Here is a 22704-nt window from a genome sequence, read left to right on the forward strand (position 1 = left end):
GTTCAGAAGCGAGTATACAGAGGAGATGGATGTCGAGTTTACGACTCCAACTGATCTTCCTGTAAATTTAGTTCAGGAGCTAGTCTACAGAGGAGATGGATGTCGAGTTTACGACTCCAACTGATCTCCCTGTAAATTTAGTTCAGGAGCTAGTCTACAGAGGAGATGGATGTCGAGTTTACGACTCCAACTGATCTCTCTGTAAATTTAGTTCAGGAGCGAGTTTACAGAGGAGATGGATGTCGATTTTACGACTCCAACTGGTCTCCCTGTAAATTTAATTCAGGAGCTAGTCTACAGAGGAGATGGATGTCGAGTTTACGACTCCAACTGATCTCCCTGTAAATTTAGTTCAGGAGCGAGTTTACAGAGGAGATGGATGTCGAGTTTACGACTCCAACTGATCTCCCTGTAAATTTAGTTCAGGAGCTAGTCTACAGAGGAGATAGATGTCGAGTTTACGACTCCAACTGATCTCCCTGTAAATTTAGTTCAGGAGCGAGTTTACAGAGGAGATGGATGTCGAGTTTACGACTTCAACTGATCTCCCTGTAAATTTAATTCAGGAGCTAGTCTACAGAGGAGATGGATGTCGAGTTTACGACTCCAACTGATCTCCCTGTAAATTTAGTTCAGGAGCGAGTCTACAGAGGAGATGGATGTCGAGTTTACGACTCCAACGGACCTCCCTGTGAATTTAGTTCAGAAGCGAGTATACAGAGGAGATGGATGTCGAGTTTACGACTCCAACTGAACTCCCTGTAAATTAAGTTCAGGAGCGAGAGCTTCTCAACTCCCCAACTCCTGATCCAACAACTGAACCTTAAAAAAAAGGTTTGGTGATGTAGCCAGGAAACGACTGAGTCGGCTTCTCAAGAGCGGGGTACCTTTTAAAACTGCCTCGCACCGAGTCTCAGATGGGGGCCAAACCCCATGAGCAGGTTAGCAAACGTTTGCGCTCAAATGATGATTCACCAAAACCAGAGGCAAAAAAGTCCTGCACGGCTGTATCTAAGGCATCGTCAGGTGTAGCTGACGTGCAAAAACCCTCATATGGGAAGGTTGTCGTAGGTTATAAGGTGGGAATCATGCAATTCGACTATCCGACTACCTCATTATTATAACAGGGCATATACTTTGTGCCTGCCCCGCTGGGGACCCAATCAGGTCTTTAGAGGTTGGCAGAGCCGTACTCTTACCATCTGATCTGAAAGACCACTTACCATGCAAACTAATCGGCTTCGTTAAGAAGCTGGGTTTATTTGGCCAAGTGTTAATAGGTGTGAGCCACAATAAACCCTTACGGGTTGCGGTGGAGGGTCGAATGGACCCACTGACTTTGGACCTAACCTAACCTACCCATATATTCATAAGCAGGGGAAATTCTTGGATGAAGCACTCAAAAAATAATAAAACCGCAGGCACGTTTTTTTTAGCTCATTAGCTGCCATCAGTACGAAATTTTGTCTCGTAGGCAAGTATGTCTTACTTTTCACCCGTGGTGCCTATACGATTTTATCTCACTGCCCGAAAAAACATTCGATCCCTTCGTTGATTTAGCGTTTTTCAATCACAGATTAGAAATTTTACTGTCGTCACGTATTTCAAGATGTCATAGACAGTTTGATAAACAATTCGTCGCTAGGTTACCGAGAGGAAAAGTAAGTTATGAGCATGCGCGTTAGTATCATCTAACCGGAGAGAACAGAGAACAATAAACTAGGCACTTTTGTCCCGCATACAGGAGACGCGAAAAGCGAACTTTTCATCCCAGTGGAAGCAACAGGGAATTAATCTAACTGTTGAGGTCACTATTATTCGTTGTACGGTGACGCCCGCTAAAATCAAAATCATTTGTTTTCTTATTTTCATATTCTAATGAATATGGATGTGAATTTTTTCGGACTTTTAGGTCATAAAGAAATCATATATATAATATATATATATATATATATATATATATATATATATATATATATATATATATATATATATATAACAATAACATTAAAATTTAAATTTTTCTTGAAAAAATTGAAACGCCAGGACTGACGTCGTGTTAGATCCTTAGCTATTTTGTAAAGTTTTGTTAGGATGGTATGTCCTTTAGTTGCAACACTTTTCCAGAGTTTCTCATGCACTTTCACACAACCTTTCCTGGAACAATTTTCTTTATTATTACAATATGAAAGAAGTTGATAACTTTTTAGTTTTGTGTCCAAGGTCGATGGCCTTTGCGATTTTTCTTAATTGATTCATCATCTGGTGAAAATTGAATTGAATTGTGAATTGAAGATTTTTAGTAAGATTATAGTAACTTATCATTATAATTATTTACAAGGTTATTCATTTTGGTTTTATTTGATTGTTCTTATGGTCCAATTGAAACGAATTATTCCCCTTCATCTACAAATTTGTAATGTTACAGTTTCAGGCAATGACTGAGTTTAAATTCATATCTGACTTGTCTTCTTCATCAGACTCATGTTTACTTTCTGCAATATTTGGGGAAATATGAAAATATAAAAAAAAAATTTTGATTGTTGAGCTATTATAGTAAATCAAGAAGTAAAAAAAAATTGAATGAGAATGAAAACATGAGAGGTGGACAGTACCTTGCAAATTAATTCTATCAAGAGATTGTCCTTTGAATTTAGAAATTTTTCCTGAGTTGAAGGCCATTAAGATGCAGCTAACTTTAGTTAACTCTACTACTGATTCATGTAGCCTGTAAAAATATCTGTGAACACGAACATTATGTTTGAAATTATCATGGAAACACTACATACAATGGAATCAGGCAAGCGGTTAGATATTAATCCCGCCCAAGTGCCAAACGACAGGTTGAAGACCGCTCGGAAGTGAGTGGGATGGACGGACGACATTTTAGCTTCTGTATACTTCACTCTGTGGGAAAAATTTTATCTCAGAGCACTCAACCACCAGATGGCGGGATACCAGGCATGGTACGTCAAAGATTTTGTAACTTAGTCTTAGTTGTTTCAATACTTATAGATTCCTAATTTTTTATCTATGAATAGATGAATATTTTCCGTAATTCTACTGTAATGGGATTTACCCCATGAAATGAATGAATCAGCTACCATTCATAATTGGTCTATTGCTTATGAAACAAAGATGCATCATAAGTAACTTTATTAAATATGTTTACAACAATTAGTGTTTTACACTCCTTATATTATTACCATACTTCAAAATATAGAAAGAAATTATTAAATCAGATCTCTAATTTCCAATCTTTTCTATTTCATCTGAATCTTCTGTATTTAAATAACGTATTTTTTTGTCGAAATGGTTTTCTATAGCCTTACATATCTCCATAGCATGATCTGAATCTACGAGATTGATAGCGATGCCTTTTTTTCCAAATCTACCAGTACGCCCTATACGATGCAGATATGTTTCACAGTCTGCTTTTCCTTTTAGATCCACAGGCAGGTCAAAATTGACAACAATAGTAACTTGTTCTACATCAATTCCCCTTGAGAGAACATTTGTGGTAATAAGTACTTTTTCTTTGCCTTGTCTAAACCTGTCAAGGACATTAATTCGCTGTTCAACTGTTAAATCACCAGATAGAACTGCAACAGCATGACCATCTTTCGACATTTTTTCAGATAGCCAAGATGCAGTTTTTCGAGTGTGACAAAAAATAATAGCCTGACCAACCCCCACTGTACCATAAATATTTGTAAGGGCATTGTATTTATCTTGGTGTGTTTGACACCTCACATAGTACTGTGCTATGTTATCTAAGGTTTCCTCCTCTCTTTTCAATCTAATGGTAATAGGATTTTTGACAATATGCTCTGCAAAATCCATGACCTCTTGATCATAGGTTGCAGAGAAAAACATCATTTGACATGAAGGACTCAAATTTTTGTGTATTTTTATGCACTGGTCTTGATGACCCTGGGTGGCAATCATCACGTCGGCCTCATCCAATACAAAAACATCAATTTTCTTCAAGTCGAAAACTCTGAACTTGAGCGCCCAATCCAGAACTTTACCAGGCGTACCAATTATGATATGCTCCGTCAATTTTGTATTTCTAGGCACTTCCTCCCCTCGAACCGCGAATTTCATTTCAATTTCGGGGCAAAATTTTGCCATATGAGCAGCAACCTCTCCCGTTTGAATTGCTAACTCATATGTTGGAGAAAGGCACAGTACCTGGGGATGCTTTTTATTAATATCAACTCGGCTAAGCATGGCAAGGACAAATGCTGCTGTTTTGCCTGTGCCTGACTGAGACTGTGCTATCAAATTTTGTGGGGGTCAGCAAGGAGAGTTGGTAGAGCAGTCTCTTGAATTTTCGAAGGAGCGTTGAATCCCATTTCATACACTCCTTTAAGAAGATTGGGATTCAAATTGAGAGCCTCAAATGACTTCACTGAGTATAGCGGAGATTTTGGATCTTTTCTTTGTACTTCGATATCATTTTTGCTCTCTATCAATCCTTTGCGAATGATTTTTGCTAGGAGACTGGCCTCTGCAGGGATGAATTCTTCTGGAGCATCATCATCTTTATCTGATTTTCTTTCATTTGGTTCATCACTGCTTGAAATATCAACTGCTTGTATCTATCAACAAAAATTAATGTCAATTTTGAAAAAATAAATATATTGTGCCACTTACTAACCTGAGTGGTTATATTTTTTTCTGTATCAGAGACATATTTAGCCCAGTCTACTTTTCGAGACATATTGAAAAATCACTTTCAGATTATCTTTTGAATGTATACTTTCGAATAATATGTTAAAGAAAATAGTTTCAAATATAAAAAAATTTTATGAACAGATATTATTCTTCTTGACTTGTTTTTATTGTGCAAAATTATTTGAAATAGACCATATTAGTTAGGTTAAGATTTTTCGAGCGCGAAATTCGAACTCAGGTCCATCACGGAAACCTGTCATTTAATTTCCTATTTAAATCTTTTGGGATTAAAAATTCTTCGACTTTGTCGCCTTTTTTCAAGTATTCAATCTTATTCCTTAGAACTGATTTTACATAAAAAAGATGAATTGGAGTTTCCTTTACCTATTTGATACAAAATAATTGAAGGATATGGATAATTTTCTATGAATTTGTCAATATAAAAATGCATTGCAAAATTCATGGAATGTCTTAGATTGAAGAGTGGTATATTACTGGTGAGGCAACCAAGTTAGCGGGATATTTAAAATTCACGTGTTGATACCGAGAAAGTTGAGCTGGAAAAATTTTATTTCGAAAATATGAAAATGGTGCATTGTTTTGCTCCTGGATGTAACTATAAGTATCCAAGTAATTGCAACATGTTTGCAATTCCAAGGAATGAAAAAGAAGCAAAAATATGGATAAAAAAATTTAGCATGGTTTGTGTTGAAAATTTGAATGAAATTACTGATAGATGTATCCTCTGCAATTACTCTATTTGCTCATGATTTTTTCCAGTCGGACTGATAAAAAACCTACGGACACAAGCCGTGTCTGTAGTTGCCATTTCAAGGATGGGTTAAAGATAAATGGTCCTACCATCTTCACTCACAACAGAGAGAAGAGATTTGAAAGTACCTACTGAAAATACTAAAAGAGTTGGAAGGGCAGAAAGTGAGGATATGAGAAAAGATGAACCCATTTTACTTACACACACAGATAGTCCCTGAAATAACACATGAAAGGAAATGAAGATCATATTGAAACTTCTGCAATGCCTTCTGTGGCAGGGCAAACCTTTTCATACAAACATATTAAAAACAAACCTGATCCTATATAACTGCATACTGGTTTACCAAGTAATGATATTTTCACCTCACTTTTGAAATATTTATCAGGATTTCAGTTCAATTATTACTTGGGGTGGAAGGTCTCAGGAATATTATTAGAGGATCAGCTACAAATAACTCTCATGATGTTGAGAATGAATTTCCCCCACTTAGATCTTGCCACTCGATTTAATTGCAGCCCAACCATTACAAATATTTTTTTTACTTGGGTTCTCCTTATACATAAAACACTTTACAGTGAGTTCATGATGAAACTCCCATCAAGATGTAAAATTAAAACATGTCTCCCTAATTCTTTCTCATCATTTACCAACTGCAGGCTTATAATTGACGGTACAGAGGTCAAAATTACAAGTCCAAAGGATATAAACACGAAGAAACAAACTTACGGCAATTATAAGCATGCAAATACTTATAAAGTATTGGTGGGAGTTACCCCAAATGGCGTTATAGCATTTGTAAGTAACATGTTTCCATGAGGACATTAGAGATAGCAAGGGCCAGAATTCACGTAGAGCGGGAAAATGCTAGGATAAAAAATTTTAGAATTTAATTCCTGGTTCCATGAAGAAATTTTGTTCTGCAATATTTCAAGTTATATGTTCTCTTGTTAACTTACAAAACCCTTTAGTTAAAAATATTGTAGAGGAAAATAAATGAATTTTCATTTTACCTTATTTTAAGAAGCTATTGAATGTTAAGTCTTTACTTTTCCGGAGTCTTCAATTTTTAATAGAATGACTTTTTTTATAGATTTTATAGATCAAAAAGTTGTTTTTTGATTTGTGCAGATTTTACTTTTTTCAGTTTTATTTTTCTAGTCCTACACAATATAGTTTGAATAATTCATATTTGTTATGTGTATTGAAATGAAAGGTGATTTAATTTGGGTTTTCATATAACTATTTTTCAACTTTTTTTCTCTAAGTCAATATAAAGAGAATACAAACTTTATATGCTTTGGCGTTGAAATAAATTGAGCTGAACAATTTCACTGCCATTATATCAACTCGTTACATACTTCCTGCATATGAATTAATTTATGATTATTTCACAATATATCTAATATGAATTTTTATATCAAAATCAGCAAATCAATTAATTACATGTTTTCTCATTCATCTCAGAATACAAAACAAGCAGTAACTGCATCAAGTAAATGAATAGCAAATGTGCTGTAGGTATATTGATATTTAGAAATTGTCCTAGTTAATGTTTTTCTGTGATGATTGTGTTGGTTGGAAGATTTAGTCGATGGCCGTTTGGTATTCACCAATAAAGTACTTGTATTATTATTATTACGACTGTGATAAATATGACTGTGAAGAATGATTTACTTTTAGTATAAGGAAATATCACATTTTATAATATCAGTAAACAATGTCAAAATTCATTTGCATATATTAAAAAATAATAAATACAATACAACATGAGCTTATATAAGTGAGATATTCATTCAAATAAAACTCTTTCAGTATATGATATTTTTTCCCAACTGTTATCCTTTTCAATTTTCTTGATGGCAATATCAGCAGTGGTCCATAAAACTAGGTAACAATAGTCTCTTTCAGTAATGTGTAGCTACCCCTGAATTTGATCATAATAATCATGATCTTTATTGACAATATATTCACCATTTTCACTGAATAAAATGTCACTTTTCTTCAAATTATCTGCCAAGGTGCAGTTCCTCAAGGTATATGGACACTTGACTTCAATTATTCCATCTGAAAAAAGTAGTCCATCTGGAGAAGCCCCCAAAAATCCACAAGGATGTAGCCATAGTCCTGTTAGCACGACCTTTGTTTCTGTTAGTTTTTCAAAAGATTGAATCCCATTAATTTCGCTCGGCGACCCCATTGAATTTGTTTCACCCTTTCCAAGTCATAGCTTCCTGAAAATAAAATTCTGTAAGTTTGCTAATCAACATATGGAAAAAAATGCCAAATTATTTTTCAAAAATACTTTCATTGAAACGAATCATTTGATGTAAAATATGTGTAGAAGATAGGAATTACAATACTTCTATGAAAAAAATATAATAATAAATTTTACAAATAGTCTCTGTTGATATACATGTCATGTATATCATTCAAAGACGCTTGATTCATTCACAAAAAGGACTATGCAACTATGTACTTTCAATATATTAATATATTCTAGTACCATTCTGTCTGAACCAGAACAAAACTAATAGGTAAATACCTACATAAAATTGCCATAAATATGCTTCCGAACCCACTCAATAGATAAAATGAATTTACATTCTATTAAATTGCCTTGATTGGAATAAATTATTGGTTATGAATAAAAACTCACCTCAATATCATAGCTCTAGTTCCTCATGCTTGCTTTCACTTTTCCCTTAATGATTTTCAATCCTGCATCAAAATTGCACATTTCTAAATGTCCAGACGAAAGACTCTGTTCTTCACCTCTTTGTATGCATTTCAAATCATCACGAAAATAATCATTGATTTCAGATAATTTTATAATATTTGCCATTGTTACTTCAGATTACAAAGTGATTATTACTACTGGAATAGAAGCTTGTCCGCGTTTAGTTTGGAATATGAAGCTTCCTTAAATTACTATGAATTTATATTAATTTTAATCATTATCTCAGGTAACTGAATTAAATGGATGAACGTTGATTACGTTTTAGGTTAGATGTGGAGTGGGAGCGGAATTTGTTGACAGCTGTGACGTTAAGTTTACCTGAATTGATCTACGTCAATAGAAAATTCACTAGTTTCATTTCAATATAAAAAAAATATAATATGGAATTTCAATGATGTTCTGACATTGATACATTTAGAAATCATGAAGGTATCTAGATCAAGATGTTTAAAAGCTAACATTCATTATGTACTTGTGTAGTTCCATATTGAATTCAAACCTCCATGAGGTCTCCATGTAAAATTTTTTGAAGTTGGACCACGCGCAATAGACCTGTCCGAGATGCTGTCAAAATTAAATCAAAATGGCCGCCTGTAGGCACACATGTTTATTCTAATGGAAAGAAAACTAGAAAAAGTTCATAATCAACTTGTCTTTGTGGGTGATTGTGTTACTGCTTGCTTAAATTCGTTGTCTGAGGCTGATTTTAAATATCAATCGTCCTTAATAACATAAAATCATGCCTATAACGTGTTGTGTTGTAAATTGTGGAAGCTGTGAGGATCGTGATCAGTGAACTTCGACAAAATACCTAGCGAATTTTTGCTTTTACCAAAGGAAAGAAGCAGTTGCATCCAATTGAATTAGAAATTTGAAGGAACTAGAGCCATTGCACATGTCAGGATTCATGTTAAAAGAGTAATAGGTTGCATTCGTCAAAAATATAGGATTCAATCATATTGTGCCAATTTCTCTGCTTGTTTGTGATGAAGATTCACTTCACTTCACTCAAAGTTCTTGGCCTTTGCTTCCCTATAGGCGCATTTAGCCTTGTGATGAAGATGATACGATTTTGGATAAAATAGTGACTGTGTGTTGTGGATTGATTAATATCTGCCCACCAATAGTACCTTTGAGTTAGATTGAATTTATAATAACAAACCTCATGAAATTGTTTTTGTAAATTGTATATACTTAGTCTAGATTTGTATTTTTGTTCCAACTATCGTGATATGTTTTATTGTATTGTATTATTGCAAAATCATTTTTCAGATCATAGAGCTGAATTATAATAAATTTTTGGTATATTCAATTGGTACGTAGGTCAGAAACTAGGCTTCGTTAGTATATAGAATATTTTTTGTCCAAACACTGAAAGATGTATTAATTTAATAAAACACAAAATAAGGTCATATTGTTTTATTTTCCCTGTCATACTGTCGCAACTCAGTACTCGCTTGGCTATTAACGAGAGGATTTTTATTTGCTGTTTCACCCATTCATTCATTCATCCAAATAATAAAAGAACTCATTTAAAACTTAATAAAATATTTATTGTAAAAGAAACGGAAAAAATACTTTAAATAAACTCACACTCAAAAGGTTAATGAAAATAATACATTAAAACAATCAAAAACTTACATTATACTGCCACCCAGCAGGATCGAAAAGAAGGAGATGTGCTGCATTGCTGATGACCCAATCGATACGTAAATGAATACTGTCTGTTGACTGTTAACTGTTAATTCTTTACTATGATCTTGACCTCCCTCAATATTTATAAAGAATTATACGCTGACATTGCGACTTTGATCCGGTCACTGTACTGAGGTAAAATGCACAGCATGCAATCTGTGCCAAGTTTGCATATTTGGAGATTGTTTTATATTCCATATCCTGTGATCGGTTCAATTTCGATGTCTATGAACTTGAAATATCAAAAGATGGAATTCTGAATACTGAGTGTTCTTGTGTTAAAATATTGAAGTGAGGTTGGAATGTCTTTCAATTCATATATTTACTCAAATGAATCTGAATCATTTCATGATTATTTTCTATATATGACAATACGAGGAAGTCAGTTTCAATACACATTCATTAAACAAATGATCCACAATAGTGGTTATTTTAAAAAAGTGATTTCTCTCGAGTCAAAAATCAGTTAACAAGAAATAAAAAAACACTTGAAAGAATAGGTATATGATGAAATTCAGCATTGAATATGAACATGAAAGCCACATGCAAAAACTGTTTACTGGGCCTGCACTCTGGAATTGGTTGATATATTCCAGGCCGTACACTAGCAACGTGAGTGCAAACTTCAGAATGGCCTGCCATGCAGGTACAATGAGCTGAATTTATTGCATCATATTTCTCGAATATAATCCAGACTTGCAGTGGGGTATTGTTCATCTTCTGTGAATGCTTGACCTAAAATTAAGATACATATTCAGAGAAAATTATGAATAAATCAAGTTTGAAAAATATCTAAATACTTTGGCAATCACAACAATGTGCTCTCCGATTGACTTTGCTTCACAATCATGTACAAATCCAACTTCAAAATATTTGTAGCTAGTCAAATTTTCGTAGGCCTTCATCTGCTGATTTTTATAGAAACTATGAGTTAGCACCAGATAAGAACTCATATCGAAAGCAGTAACTGGTGGAAAACATTGTATAGAACTGTTCATTTCTTTTGAAGTGAAAGTAAAATAATCCATGCACTGTAAGACTCTAATTTTATCTTTGTAATGCACAGCAATGTCTTTGTTTTCACTTCCAATGTTAGTGAATAATCACTTTTATTACAAACAGCCATCATAATTATTTTCATAGCTTTCAAAGATAACAAAACACGAAAAAACCGTGAAGTGCCAATATCATTGTACTCATTGTGTGCCTACAGGCGGCCATATTGTTCGAGAATTGGTCACGTGTTCTGGACATCCTTATAAGTAAAATCCTAACCTAACTAATATGATCTATATAATAGACCAATCCAGCGACCTGCCAGAACGAATGCAATATGGCGGCGTAGGGCAAACATTGTATTTTATGATATGCGACCATAGTAGTTATTGTTTCTTTTTGTGATCTTCTGTGCGTATTTCGGTTGTGTTTTTAAATTTTAATTAATAATTAATGCTTTAACTAAAGGGAAATGCCCATTACGTGCATTGTGCTTTGCTGTGGATCTCGTAACAACAGGGATAAAATCGGGTTTTACTCTGTACCTACAGTTTCAAAACATAAGTTTTTGACTAATAAAAATGAGTTATCCAGAAAGTGACGAGCCCTATGGTTAGCTGCAATCAAGCGAGATGATCTCACAGATTCGAAGATCAAGTATCAGAAAGTCTGCAGCAGATATTTTATAACAAGCGAGTCTCTGGAAACTTCAGGTCTCCACTGAAAGCTATTTTGCGTTTAGTGAAAACTACTTGATAATATAGATATTATTTTCAGGCAAACTTACTTCTTTAGAGGATGAAACCAATATTGACTTCGTTCCTTCGCAGAACATGGGACATTATCAGCACAAAATGTTCGAAAGACTTATAAAGATGTTGAAAGAAAAGCGAGGTTGGATAAAAGAAAATTATCTCAAGTAAGTAGTGTTGTTTCAGGTGAAATACTTATGTATTAACATGATTTTGAGATGTCTTTTGTTGACAGAGTGAACCCCAGTCAAATAATTTATATTCAACACTTAGCAACTAACGCCTAATTTATCTTCACTGTTCAAATTCTTTGTTTACCGCTCGATTCGCTTTCTGAATTCATACTCCCTCTCTGAACGGGAAGCTGGCCTTTTATATCGGTAACGGTAACTGGAACCTTGAAAGGTTCTCGTTGCTCTTCTTGGGTTACCCCATGTACGACGTTCTGTCCGTTCGAGTATAAGGACATGAATTTCTGGAAAGTCATTTCATCCTCTAGTGGTCTGAGGGCGCGAACTTGGTCGTGATTTCCAGCATAAGGAACCAATCTATTAAAATGGACGACCCTAGGTTTTCCACGAGGTGTCTTATGGATTCGGTGGACGAGGTCATTAATTTTTTACATGATTTTGTACGGACCCTTCCACAAGTTCCACAACTTCGGTATTAACCCACGGCGTCGCTTAGGATTGTACAGCCAAACTAGGTCACCGGTTTCGAATCCTCCAGCATTCGCCCGGATGTCATAAGCTTTCTTCATCCTATCGCTGGCATTCCGGATGTTCAGACGGACTCGTTCATAGATGTCGTCCATTCTCTACCGAAGCTTGCTGACATAGTCTTCCCCCGCAGTGTCTTGTTCTGGCGGCGTCCCAAATTTCAGGTCGCAAGGAAACCACAGCTCTCTGCCCATTATAATACTGGCAGGGGTTTGGCCGGTTGACTCGTGCACTGCCGAGCGATAAGCTAGCAGGAACAGGTGGAGGTATTGGTCCCAGTCTCTTTGATGGTCAGAGACTACCTTGGATAAGTGGCGGTTTATGATCTTATTCATTCGTTCCACCATTCCATCGTACTGTGGATGTAAGGCTGTGGTTCTGGTCTTTCGAATGTCCAACAGTTTACATATTTCTTGGAACAAGTTGGACTCGAAATTCCTACCCTGGTCCGAATGCAGCTCCAATGGGAAACCGAATCGACATATCCATTTCTTTACCAGGACATCAGCGACGGTAACGGCTTCCTGGTTGGGCAGGACATAGGCTTCTGCCCACTTGCTGAAGTAGTCCATGGCTACTAGGATGAATGTGTTCCCATGGTCGGACTCAGAACGGGCCGGCGATGTCGATGACGATGACGATTCTCTCAAAAGGACTTCATACGTTATACTGGCGCATTGGAACTTTCGGTCGTATCCGATGTCCTTTACTGGCAGCGCATACAGCACACTTTCTGCACCAGTACTTGACGTCGGCTTGACAATTAACCCAGTAAAACCGTTGTCTTACTTTCTGGAGGGTCTTCGTTACTCCCAGATGTACTCCAGTGACTCCATCATGGATTTTTTTGAGAACCTTCCGTCGTCTGTTCCTGCGGGTACCACTGTCTGGCGCCTTTCTTCTCCACCGTCTTCAGACTTCAACACTCGCTTCAGAACCCCGTTTTCCAAGTCAAGGGAGTTCCATTGTGCCCAGTAGGACTTAACCACGGGCAAATAACCTGCTACCTCCTGCTACGATGCTCTTCGATTACTTTTCTTCCATCCGATGACTAAACCAAAATATAGGTCTTTCTCTTGGTCTTCCTTGATCTTATTATCCTTCCAGGTGTCGTCCACAGCTCTAGTTCTACAAATAGCTGTTTCCTTCTCTTCTGCTCGTCGGCAATATGAGCAGTCATCGTGACATGGTCTCCGTGACAGGGCATCTGCGTTTTTATGTCTAGTCCCAGCTCGATGTTCTATTTCGAAGTCAAATTCTTGTAGTCTCTCAATCCAGCGCGCTACTTGGCCCTCGGGATTTTTGAACTGCAGAAGCCATTAGAGAATCGCATGGTCCGTTCTCAACAGAAATCTTCTTCCATACACGTATTTGTAGAAATTTTCTACATCTTTGACAACGGCCAATAGCTCTCGCCTGGTGACACAATAATTGCGATCTGGTTTACTGAGCGTTTTGCTGAATAATAATAATAATGTGTGAATAAACAGCGGCAACACGAAAGCAATATGAATATTGCTTGTATGTGTTATGGCCATGCTGAAGCTAATAAAAAATAAAACAGAAAAATACATGATAAAAAACAAAATAGAAAGATACATGAAGCAGCAATTATTATACAGTGTGTCAATTTGAAAACTTCCCACCCTCAATATCTCCCTTCCAGTACATAATATGAAAAAATGGTCAGACAGGTCAACTTTATTTGCAAGGGGGACACTCTGAATGAATATTTTCAACCCTCGGGGTTCAACCCCCTAGGAGGGGTGGATGTTACCCTCAGAATTTCAAATGGAAAGGGGGGTCAAGTGGCACATCATTTTGAAGGGCATTCAATTCTCTTGCCGACGGTGCCCTCATTTATTATTTTCCGATCAGCAGTATCCGAAAATGTAGTTCTAAACTAATAGAAGTAATTAGAATTGGCCTATACTAAAATGCCTGGTTATCAAGTTAGTATGCAAAGAAATACAATTTATTTTCTCTCGAAAAGCTGACCCGTCATCACAAGTAAAACTTGTGATGACGGGTCAGCTTTTCAACTTTCCATCAGGGGTAAAATTAGACAAGCCTCAAAAAATTTACATTAATTAGTTATCTGATTTCGGTGACTTTCATTTGGGTTTACTATCGGATTTAAAACTCTTATCCCTTTTTTGTTACTTCTGCTATAAAAAGTATCGTTTTTTGAGCAAAAAAGGTGTTCATCGCATTCAAGCCATTTGGTAGTACTATCATTTCAGTTTCATTTGTTGAGCTGATCAGCGATACCTTAGAAAGTGTATAAATTGTAAGAATGGTTTACACTATCCAAGACCGAATTGAAATAATTTTTATTTATGGAGAGATGGGCAAGTGCGCACGAAGGGCGGCATCTCTTTTTAATGAAAGAAATCCAAATCTTAATATAAGTCACCGGTATGTGCTTGATTTGGTGACAAAGTTTTCCGAAACTGGTTCGGTGAAGAATAAAAAAAGGAATAACCCCAGAGTACTGAATGAGGATGCTCAAATTGAGGTGTTGGGAACATTTGCTGCAGAGCCGACTAGCTCCTTACGATCAGTAGCAGAACAGACGGGAATGTCACACGAGACTGTAAGGAAAGCACTGAAAATGCACAAATTTCATCCATATAAAATGCAGATTCTCCACGAGCTCCATGAGGATGATTATGACAGAAGAATAGAATTCTGTGAAATCATGACTCTTCGAATCAATGCTTTACCTAATCTTCTGTTCAATATCTGTTTCAGTGATGAATGTTCATTTTTCCTGAATGGCAATGTTAATAGGCAAAATTGTCGCTATTGGAGTGACGAAAACCCTCACAATTTTCGAGAAGGACATACACAACACCCACAAAAAGTTAATGTTTGGGCTGGTATTCTTGGAAATGCCATTATCGGACCTTTATTTTTTGAAGAAAACTTGAATGGTGATCTGTACCTAGATATGCTTCAAGCACCTATCGATCCACTTATAACTCACGAGCTCGAAACTCAAATTGATGCACACGGTAATTTACTGTTGCAGGAAGATTTGTTACATTTCCAACAGGACGGTGCGCCACCTCATTATTTTCGCCCCGTCCGACAATGGTTGAACGAGCGATTCCGGGAGAGATGGATTGGCAGAAGGGGATCAATTGAGTGGCCACCGAGATCACCGGATTTGACTCCATTAGATTTTTTTCTTTGGGGATATCTCAAATCTGTCGTTTATAAAACACAGCCCACTGATATGGATGACCTCAAAGGACGAATTACAGCAGCATGCCGGTCAATTAGTGGTGAAGTTTTCCAAAATGTTCGAGAGGAGTTCGAAAACAGACTGTATTACTGTTTAGAGCAGAATGGACAACATTTTGAACATATTATCAGATAAAGCGTAACAAGATGGTTGAAATTTGTTTTTTGCAATTTAGTATTTTTTGTTTGCACTCGATGCGTATTTCGTTAACTAAGTAGTTCTACATTCCTCTCACATCCACGAATTCGAATATTACTCAAGGGTTGGAACGATGCTACCTAGTACGATGCTTTGTTTTGAATACCAACCTGAATACCAAACATCTAGTGCAGGCGAGTTTTAATCATTTATTCTTATTCACTTCTAATCACCGTTCGTTTGGAACGTTATTGTTCAAAAACTGCTCATCACAAACTAATGAAAAAGGTATCATTGGCAAGAGAATTGAATGCCCTTCAAAATGATGTGCCACTTGACCCCCCTTTCCATTTGAAATTCTGAGGGTAACATCCACCCCTCCTAGGGGGTTGAACCCCGAGGGTTGAAAATATTCATTCAGAGTGTCCCCCTTGCAAATAAAGTTGACCTGTCTGACCATTTTTTCATATTATGTACTGGAAGGGAGATATTGAGGGTGGGAAGTTTTCAAATTGACACACTGTATACAATCATCATCAAATACTAGCATGGGTATGTTCTGACATTTCGATAATTCATTTAATATTTCATTTATATATACATACATATACACATGTACATATATATATATATATATATATATATATATATATATATATATATATATATATATTTATATATATATATATATATATATATATATATATATATATATATATAATGTTTATTATATGTATATGTATGTAATAACATCATAATGTTATTACATACTATCTGGGAATATTTTGATTCACAAAATTCAAAAATTTTCTTCCTCTGTCAAATATCCAACCTTTTATTTTTTTCTTTGACATTTTTAAGCTGTTAATATTCTTTATTGTTTCTGGTATGATTTGGTAAAGGCGCGGTCCCAGATAAGAAGCATTTTTTTGTCCTATAGTTTTTTCACATCTAGGTGTAATTATGAGCATATTTCTATTTCTAATATGATGAGAATGAATCACTACTTCTAATGAAATTTTGTTTTCTTATATTATCAAATATACTCGAACAAAATAGTTGACGTGCATCAAGTACGTCAGATTCCTTGTAGAGTCTATCACTTGGGTGAGTTCTATTTTTATGTAGCATAATTTTGATTATCCATTTCTGTATTGTCTCAAAGTTGTCCAGTTAGCAGTCATTCACCCCTCCCCACCCTATAATCCCATATGATATTTGTGATTCTACAAAAGCATGATAGAGAATTTTCAGATATTTGGTGTCTAAGATGTTCCTCAAGTATTTGAATTTGGCCAGTGTACCTCTCAATTTTCTGACAATGTTTTCAACGTGAATGTCCCATCGTAGATGTCTATCAACAACAATTCCTAAGTATTTTATCGATTCTGTTTCTGGTATCACATAGTTTTGTCCTATGTGCAAAGGACTCATGTTTGGTAGACTGCTAGAGTAGGACGTAAAGTGTAGGTATTTAGTTTTTTCGAAATTTATTGTCAGTTTGTTGTGTCGAAACCATTTTTCAATTTCTAAGAAATCTGATTCCGCAGATAATTTCAACTGTTTCCATGAAGGATTTTTGTACAAAATAGCTGTATCATCAGCAAAACTCAATACTTGACCTTTTGTTTCAAGACGTAGTAAGTCATTCAAATAAATAGAAAATAAAATGGGACCTAAGACGGTACCCTGTGGAACTCCGTAATTCACTATTTTGGGTTGGCTTATTTCACCATCAATGCTCACTCTTTGTTCACGATTATTTAAATAGCTTTCAAAAATATTGTGAGTTCTTCCACGAATCCCACAATTTAGTAATTTTTCCAAAAGTTTGGAGTGATTTACCGTATCGAATGCTTTTGAAAGATCAACGAAGATGCACATTGCCGGAGTTTTTTTATCTAGTGTATTGTATATATAGGATGTAAGAGCTTGAATTGCATCTTCGGTTGACCTTCCTTCTCTGAAACCATACTGACTATCAGCAATCAGTTTGTATTTATTAGTGAATTTGATTGGACGTGTTTTTAACATTCTTTCAATGATTTTCGCTATATTAGATATTAGTGTTATCGGTCTGTAGCTGATCATGACAGTTTTGTTTCCTTTTTTATATAAAGGTTTTATTATGCCAATTTTAAATATGTGTGGAAAACAGCCTGTCTCAATACATTTGTTGATTAAAAAAGCCAAAGGAGTTTTAATTTCGTTAACAATTTTTTTTATGTCTCTGATTGGATGTCATCATAGCCAGGCGATATTTTATTTTTCAGTTGCATTATCACGTCGTGTACTTCACATTCATCTGTATCAAAAAGAATCATAGAATTTTCTATAGTCTATTTCAAAAGAGTGTAGAGTAATAAATCATGAAGTGTCATAAAATTTGCCTGAATTTCGTTGTCGTCCATGGGCGTAGGCAAATCTTAGGATTATTAAACTTAATAATTAAAGTAAATTAAAAATTACAGACATAGATAATAATAAAAGGCCATTTTTGGGAAGTAATTTGGTCTAAAACTAAGTACCTACATGTATTTAGGTAAGTAAAATTTCTTAAAAAAAGATTAAGATTAATTTTAGTGGTTCTTGTAAACTTATTTAATATGCAATTTGGGTTCATATACTTGAGCATGATTTCTCAAAAAAGGTTAACACTTAGTTCCGAGGTGCCATGTCATTATAATAATCCCTTTTTGACCCTGCCCACCAATCATGCAATACCTATTAAACCCAGGTAATTAAGAAAAAGGGTTTAAATATATTGTAATGGTGTCTTAAACATTCGAGTTATAATAGTAATTGTTACTACACCAATTAAACGTACAGTGATATTGTGATATAGAAATAGTGAAAAAGTTATAAAATGGGGACATTTACTCCAAAGAAAAGAAGTGTAAAAAATTCTCCGCTATCTGTTTGCGAAAAAGTTATAATTTTAAATGTATATGATTGCATAAAACACGATCACCCTAGTTTGTCTGTGCAAGAAAGTGTTGAGCGATGTGCCCGAATGACTGGAATTGGACAGTCCACGATTTTTAAATTATTGCGAGAAAGAAAGATATCAGGCCAGGTAAGTCCATGCAAGAGAAAATCAGGAAGACCAATAAAAATCTTAGATGAAGACACCAAATGTGACATTCGAAGAAAAGTTCATTCGTTTTATTTTAAAAAGGAAATACTCACTCTTGAAAAAATATTTATCGAGATAAGCCAAGATAACGATATTCCTTTGATATCCAGAAAACTTTTATGGAAAACTTTAAAAAGTATGAATTTTGCCTGGGAAAAGCACAATCGAAAGGCACTATTACTGGAAAGTGATGAAATTGTTTGCTGGAGACGAAAATATTTGACAACTATAAAGCAGTACCGCAGAGAGCAAAAGAAAATTTTTTATCTTGATGAGACGTGGATAAATGAAGGTTATATAGTCAAAAAAATGTGGCAAGATAAAAATATAACAAGTTCTCGCCAAGCTTTCATAGAAGGCCTTTCGACGGGTATTAAAGTGCCTTCGGGAAAAGGGAAGAGGCTTATAATTGCTCACATTGGAAGCGAAGACGGATTTTTAAAAGAAGGTTTGTTAAGCTTTGAGTCGTGCCGGACGGGAGATTATCATGAGGACATGAATTCGAATGTCTTCGAAGACTACTTCGGGGAAATGTTAAAATTTCTTTCAGCTGATTCGGTCGTGGTTATGGATAATGCAAGCTACCATTCAAGGCGCTTAGAGAAGGTACCAACTTCAGCTTGGAGAAAGCAAGAAATTATTAACTGGCTGTCAAATAAAGGTATTCAGTTTGAGACAAATTCAGTAAAGAAGGAACTACTAGCCATAGTAAAACAACATAAATCTCGCTTCATGAAATATGCCGTAGAAGATGTAGCAGAAAAGTATAAAGTAACTGTGCTGCGCCTACCGCCATATCATTGCGAATTAAATCCTATAGAACTTATATGGGCACAAGTTAAAGGATATGTTGCAAGGCACAATACCACATTTAAAATGAAAGATGTCAAGGTATTGTTTGATCAAGCCATTATGGAAATCACATCAGAAAACTGGCAAAAAGCAATCCAGCATGTTTTAAAAGAGGAAGATAAAATGTGGGAACTGGACAACTTGGTCGATCAGGTGGTTGACCCTATAATTATAACACCAGGGGATGATGACAGTTCTTCGGATGAAGACTATACTGATGTAGAATAATTTAATTGAATTGTAAATATACTGTAGCGGGATAAGCAATCTGGACAGAGACCAGTGTATCAGTGACAGTGACACTTTTGCTTAGGTTAGGGTTTAGAATTAAGGGTAGTCTGAATAATTATTTTCTCGGAAGGTTCTCGAAAATTGTACCTAGTAATCTCTAGAACATTCAATTAGGGTATAAATAGAGTATTGTTAAACGTTAAGGGAAGTTCACAGTTTTAGTATTGTTCAAGTGTCAAATTGTAATAACGTATCCAGTAAAGTTCTTGTCGTTTTTGTGAATAAATTGATTTAAAGTCCCCACAAGTGTTTCAATACGTAAAGTTCGTTCGTGTGTGTTTGTGAGTATTTCCCGATTTCGGTTCGTATATATTTTATTGTTACATTTTATATTTTTTTAATAACACTGTTCTGCTGTATTAAATTTTTATTTCCTTTAATATAATTTTTATGAATGCATATTCTTTTGGCAATTATCCCACTAGCGCGCCTCTGGCTCAGTATTTATCCGTCGATAACAATGGACAAATCCCTTAAAACAGGGTGATACCTACCTGCTCTTTATGAAACGACATAATTTTGCAATGCGGACTAGGGAAGTGACAGAATTTATTGACGGATCACCCTGTAGCGCTTTTGAATACTTAATGAGATTTTATTACTCTACACTCTTTTGAAATAGACTATAACTTATTTGTTCTTTCTTTATAATTGATGGGTTCAACAATTTTGCTTGCATAAGTTTGACCAAGATTTGTATAATATTCGTTGAATGCATTGCATTTTTCCAGTGTGTTTTTTGTAAGTGTACCATTGGTTAATTTAATATTCGGTATTACCGTTTCTGATTTGGTTTTATTGCACATTTCATGTACACATTCCCAGAGTGCTTTAGAATCATTAATTAATTTTTGGGAATAGTTTTTCTTTGCCAACTTCAACAACTTCTCTAAGTTCTTTTTGAGTGATGAATATTGTCCCTTTATTATTGTATCATTTGGATTATTCATCATTTCTTTATATTTCTTATTTTTCTCCTTGATTTTTCCGATAAGTTCAGGCGTTATCCATTTTTTCTTTCCAGTGTTTTTATTTTTGATTTTAATTGTAAACGTTTCCTTCTCTATCGCTTTATTCAATTCGTTCATGAAAACGTTAGCTATTTCCTTCGCATTTTTTAATAAATACATTTCATTCCAAGTTTCAAATTGAAGATCATTTCTCAGTTTTTCGTAATTTATATATTTTTTTGTTTTTCCTTTGTGGCAGTATTTATCCCTTTTCAGGTTCAGTGTTACGGCAATTGTATAATGATCTGTGATGCTTGTTTCGAATATGTATGACTTTATTTTAATGCTATTTTTGGTTTTTATAAAAATATGATCTAGGCATGTATTACTATGCGGTCTGGTGCATTGGTTGACATATGATGTTATAGTCTTCAGTATGTTTTTGTACTCCTCAACAAAATCGCAGTCTGACAGTAGGTTTATGTTGATGTCTCCGATGATGAGATTAATATCCATAGCATTTTTCTGTTTGATATACCTTGAGAGGTTGTCATTAAATTGTTTGGAGCACGTGCTGGGGGACCTGTATATAGCAGTAAGAGAAATGTTTCGTTTTTCTATCTTTAGATTCACTTCCAGTACTTAAATTTCACCAATATTTTTTACTAGATATTGATGATCTAGATTTTCTTTAACATACACTAACACACCATCATTCTTATGCAGGTTGCCTTCGTTATAATATGCCTTATATCCAATTACATTCACTATAGTGAGGTCATCTATTTTGTAGGTTTCAGACAATATGATTAGATCTGATTTTTGTTCAAACTGATCCATAAATATCAAAAATTCATCAAAGTTTTTTGTTACACTACGTATATTCAAGTGAATACACGTTAATCCACCGAATTCTTTGAATTTTAGTTCAGTTGGATCATGAAGGATTTTTGCGATAATTGGATAATTTTTGTAATCCCTGATATATGGGTCCATCTTGTATACAGATTTATTTATGTAACTTAAAAAATGTGAGCATCGAGTCTATAAATTAGTAACTTGATGTATATTATATTGATATGTCTAAATTCAAATTGAGATTAAAAAAAAATACAAATTGATGTGAATATGATAAAATAGATTTATTAGTCACCTTGTCTTGTTTTTTTTGACCTCTTAGCTCTCTTAGTTTTTCCTTGATCTAAGTTTTTTTTTGGGTTCTCTGAATTGTTGATGGATGCCTTTCTTGAGGTTTTCTGTAGTATTTTCTTTACGCCTTTGATCTGTGTTCCTATAGGTAGGTGGTTGACAATTTCTGTTTTATGTGTGTCATTGGATATATTCTCTTCTATTTCTATTTCTACTTCCCTTGGAGATGGTGTTGGGGGTTCACTTACGACTCTCCTTTTTGGGGTTGGAGATATATTACTATTCTTCTCATTTACTTCCAAGTCTTTCTTTATGTCTGATGCTGTATACACTTCACCTTCCACTATCAGTTTATTTTTCCGTATAATTGCTAGCTTGTTGGCAGATCTAGCTTCTTTAAGGCCTATTACTAAAGTTTTTCTTTCTTTCAGTCCCTCTTCAGTTAGGTCTTCAGTTATAATAACTTTTGTTCATTTTAATGTCGATTGGCTTCTCAGTATTTCCTGTCTTCTCATCTGGCTACTAAGCGATAATAGTATAGGTCTGCTATATCTAGGTTTCTTTCCTAATCTAAAAATATTACA

At 35.0% G+C, this 22704-nt stretch overlaps 1 protein-coding gene and 1 long non-coding RNA gene across 2 annotated transcripts; both read right to left on the minus strand.

Moving 5' to 3' along the window:
- Positions 1–3139: 3139 nt before the first annotated feature.
- Positions 3140–4906, minus strand: LOC111515653 (putative ATP-dependent RNA helicase Dbp80). Its single transcript, XM_023171868.2, is given in 3 exon segments — positions 3140–4301; positions 4304–4604; positions 4664–4906. Coding segments are annotated over 3 exon segments (1419 nt in total). The 5' UTR covers positions 4727–4906; the 3' UTR covers positions 3140–3246.
- A 2269-nt stretch (positions 4907–7175) lies between these two features.
- On the minus strand, positions 7176–9826 carry LOC111515654 (uncharacterized). Its single transcript, XR_002723571.2, has 2 exons — positions 8112–9826; positions 7176–7686 (listed from the first exon to the last, which is right to left on the minus strand). It is a non-coding gene; the product is annotated as an uncharacterized lncRNA (long non-coding RNA).
- Between the last annotated feature and the right edge of the window lie 12878 nt (positions 9827–22704).

The sequence above is a fragment of the Leptinotarsa decemlineata genome, unplaced genomic scaffold (genome assembly GCF_025532065.1).
Source record: "Leptinotarsa decemlineata unplaced genomic scaffold, Ldec_3_MD MMD2_tig00026340_RagTag_RagTag, whole genome shotgun sequence".
NCBI classification, from domain to species: Eukaryota; Metazoa; Arthropoda; class Insecta; order Coleoptera; family Chrysomelidae; genus Leptinotarsa; species Leptinotarsa decemlineata.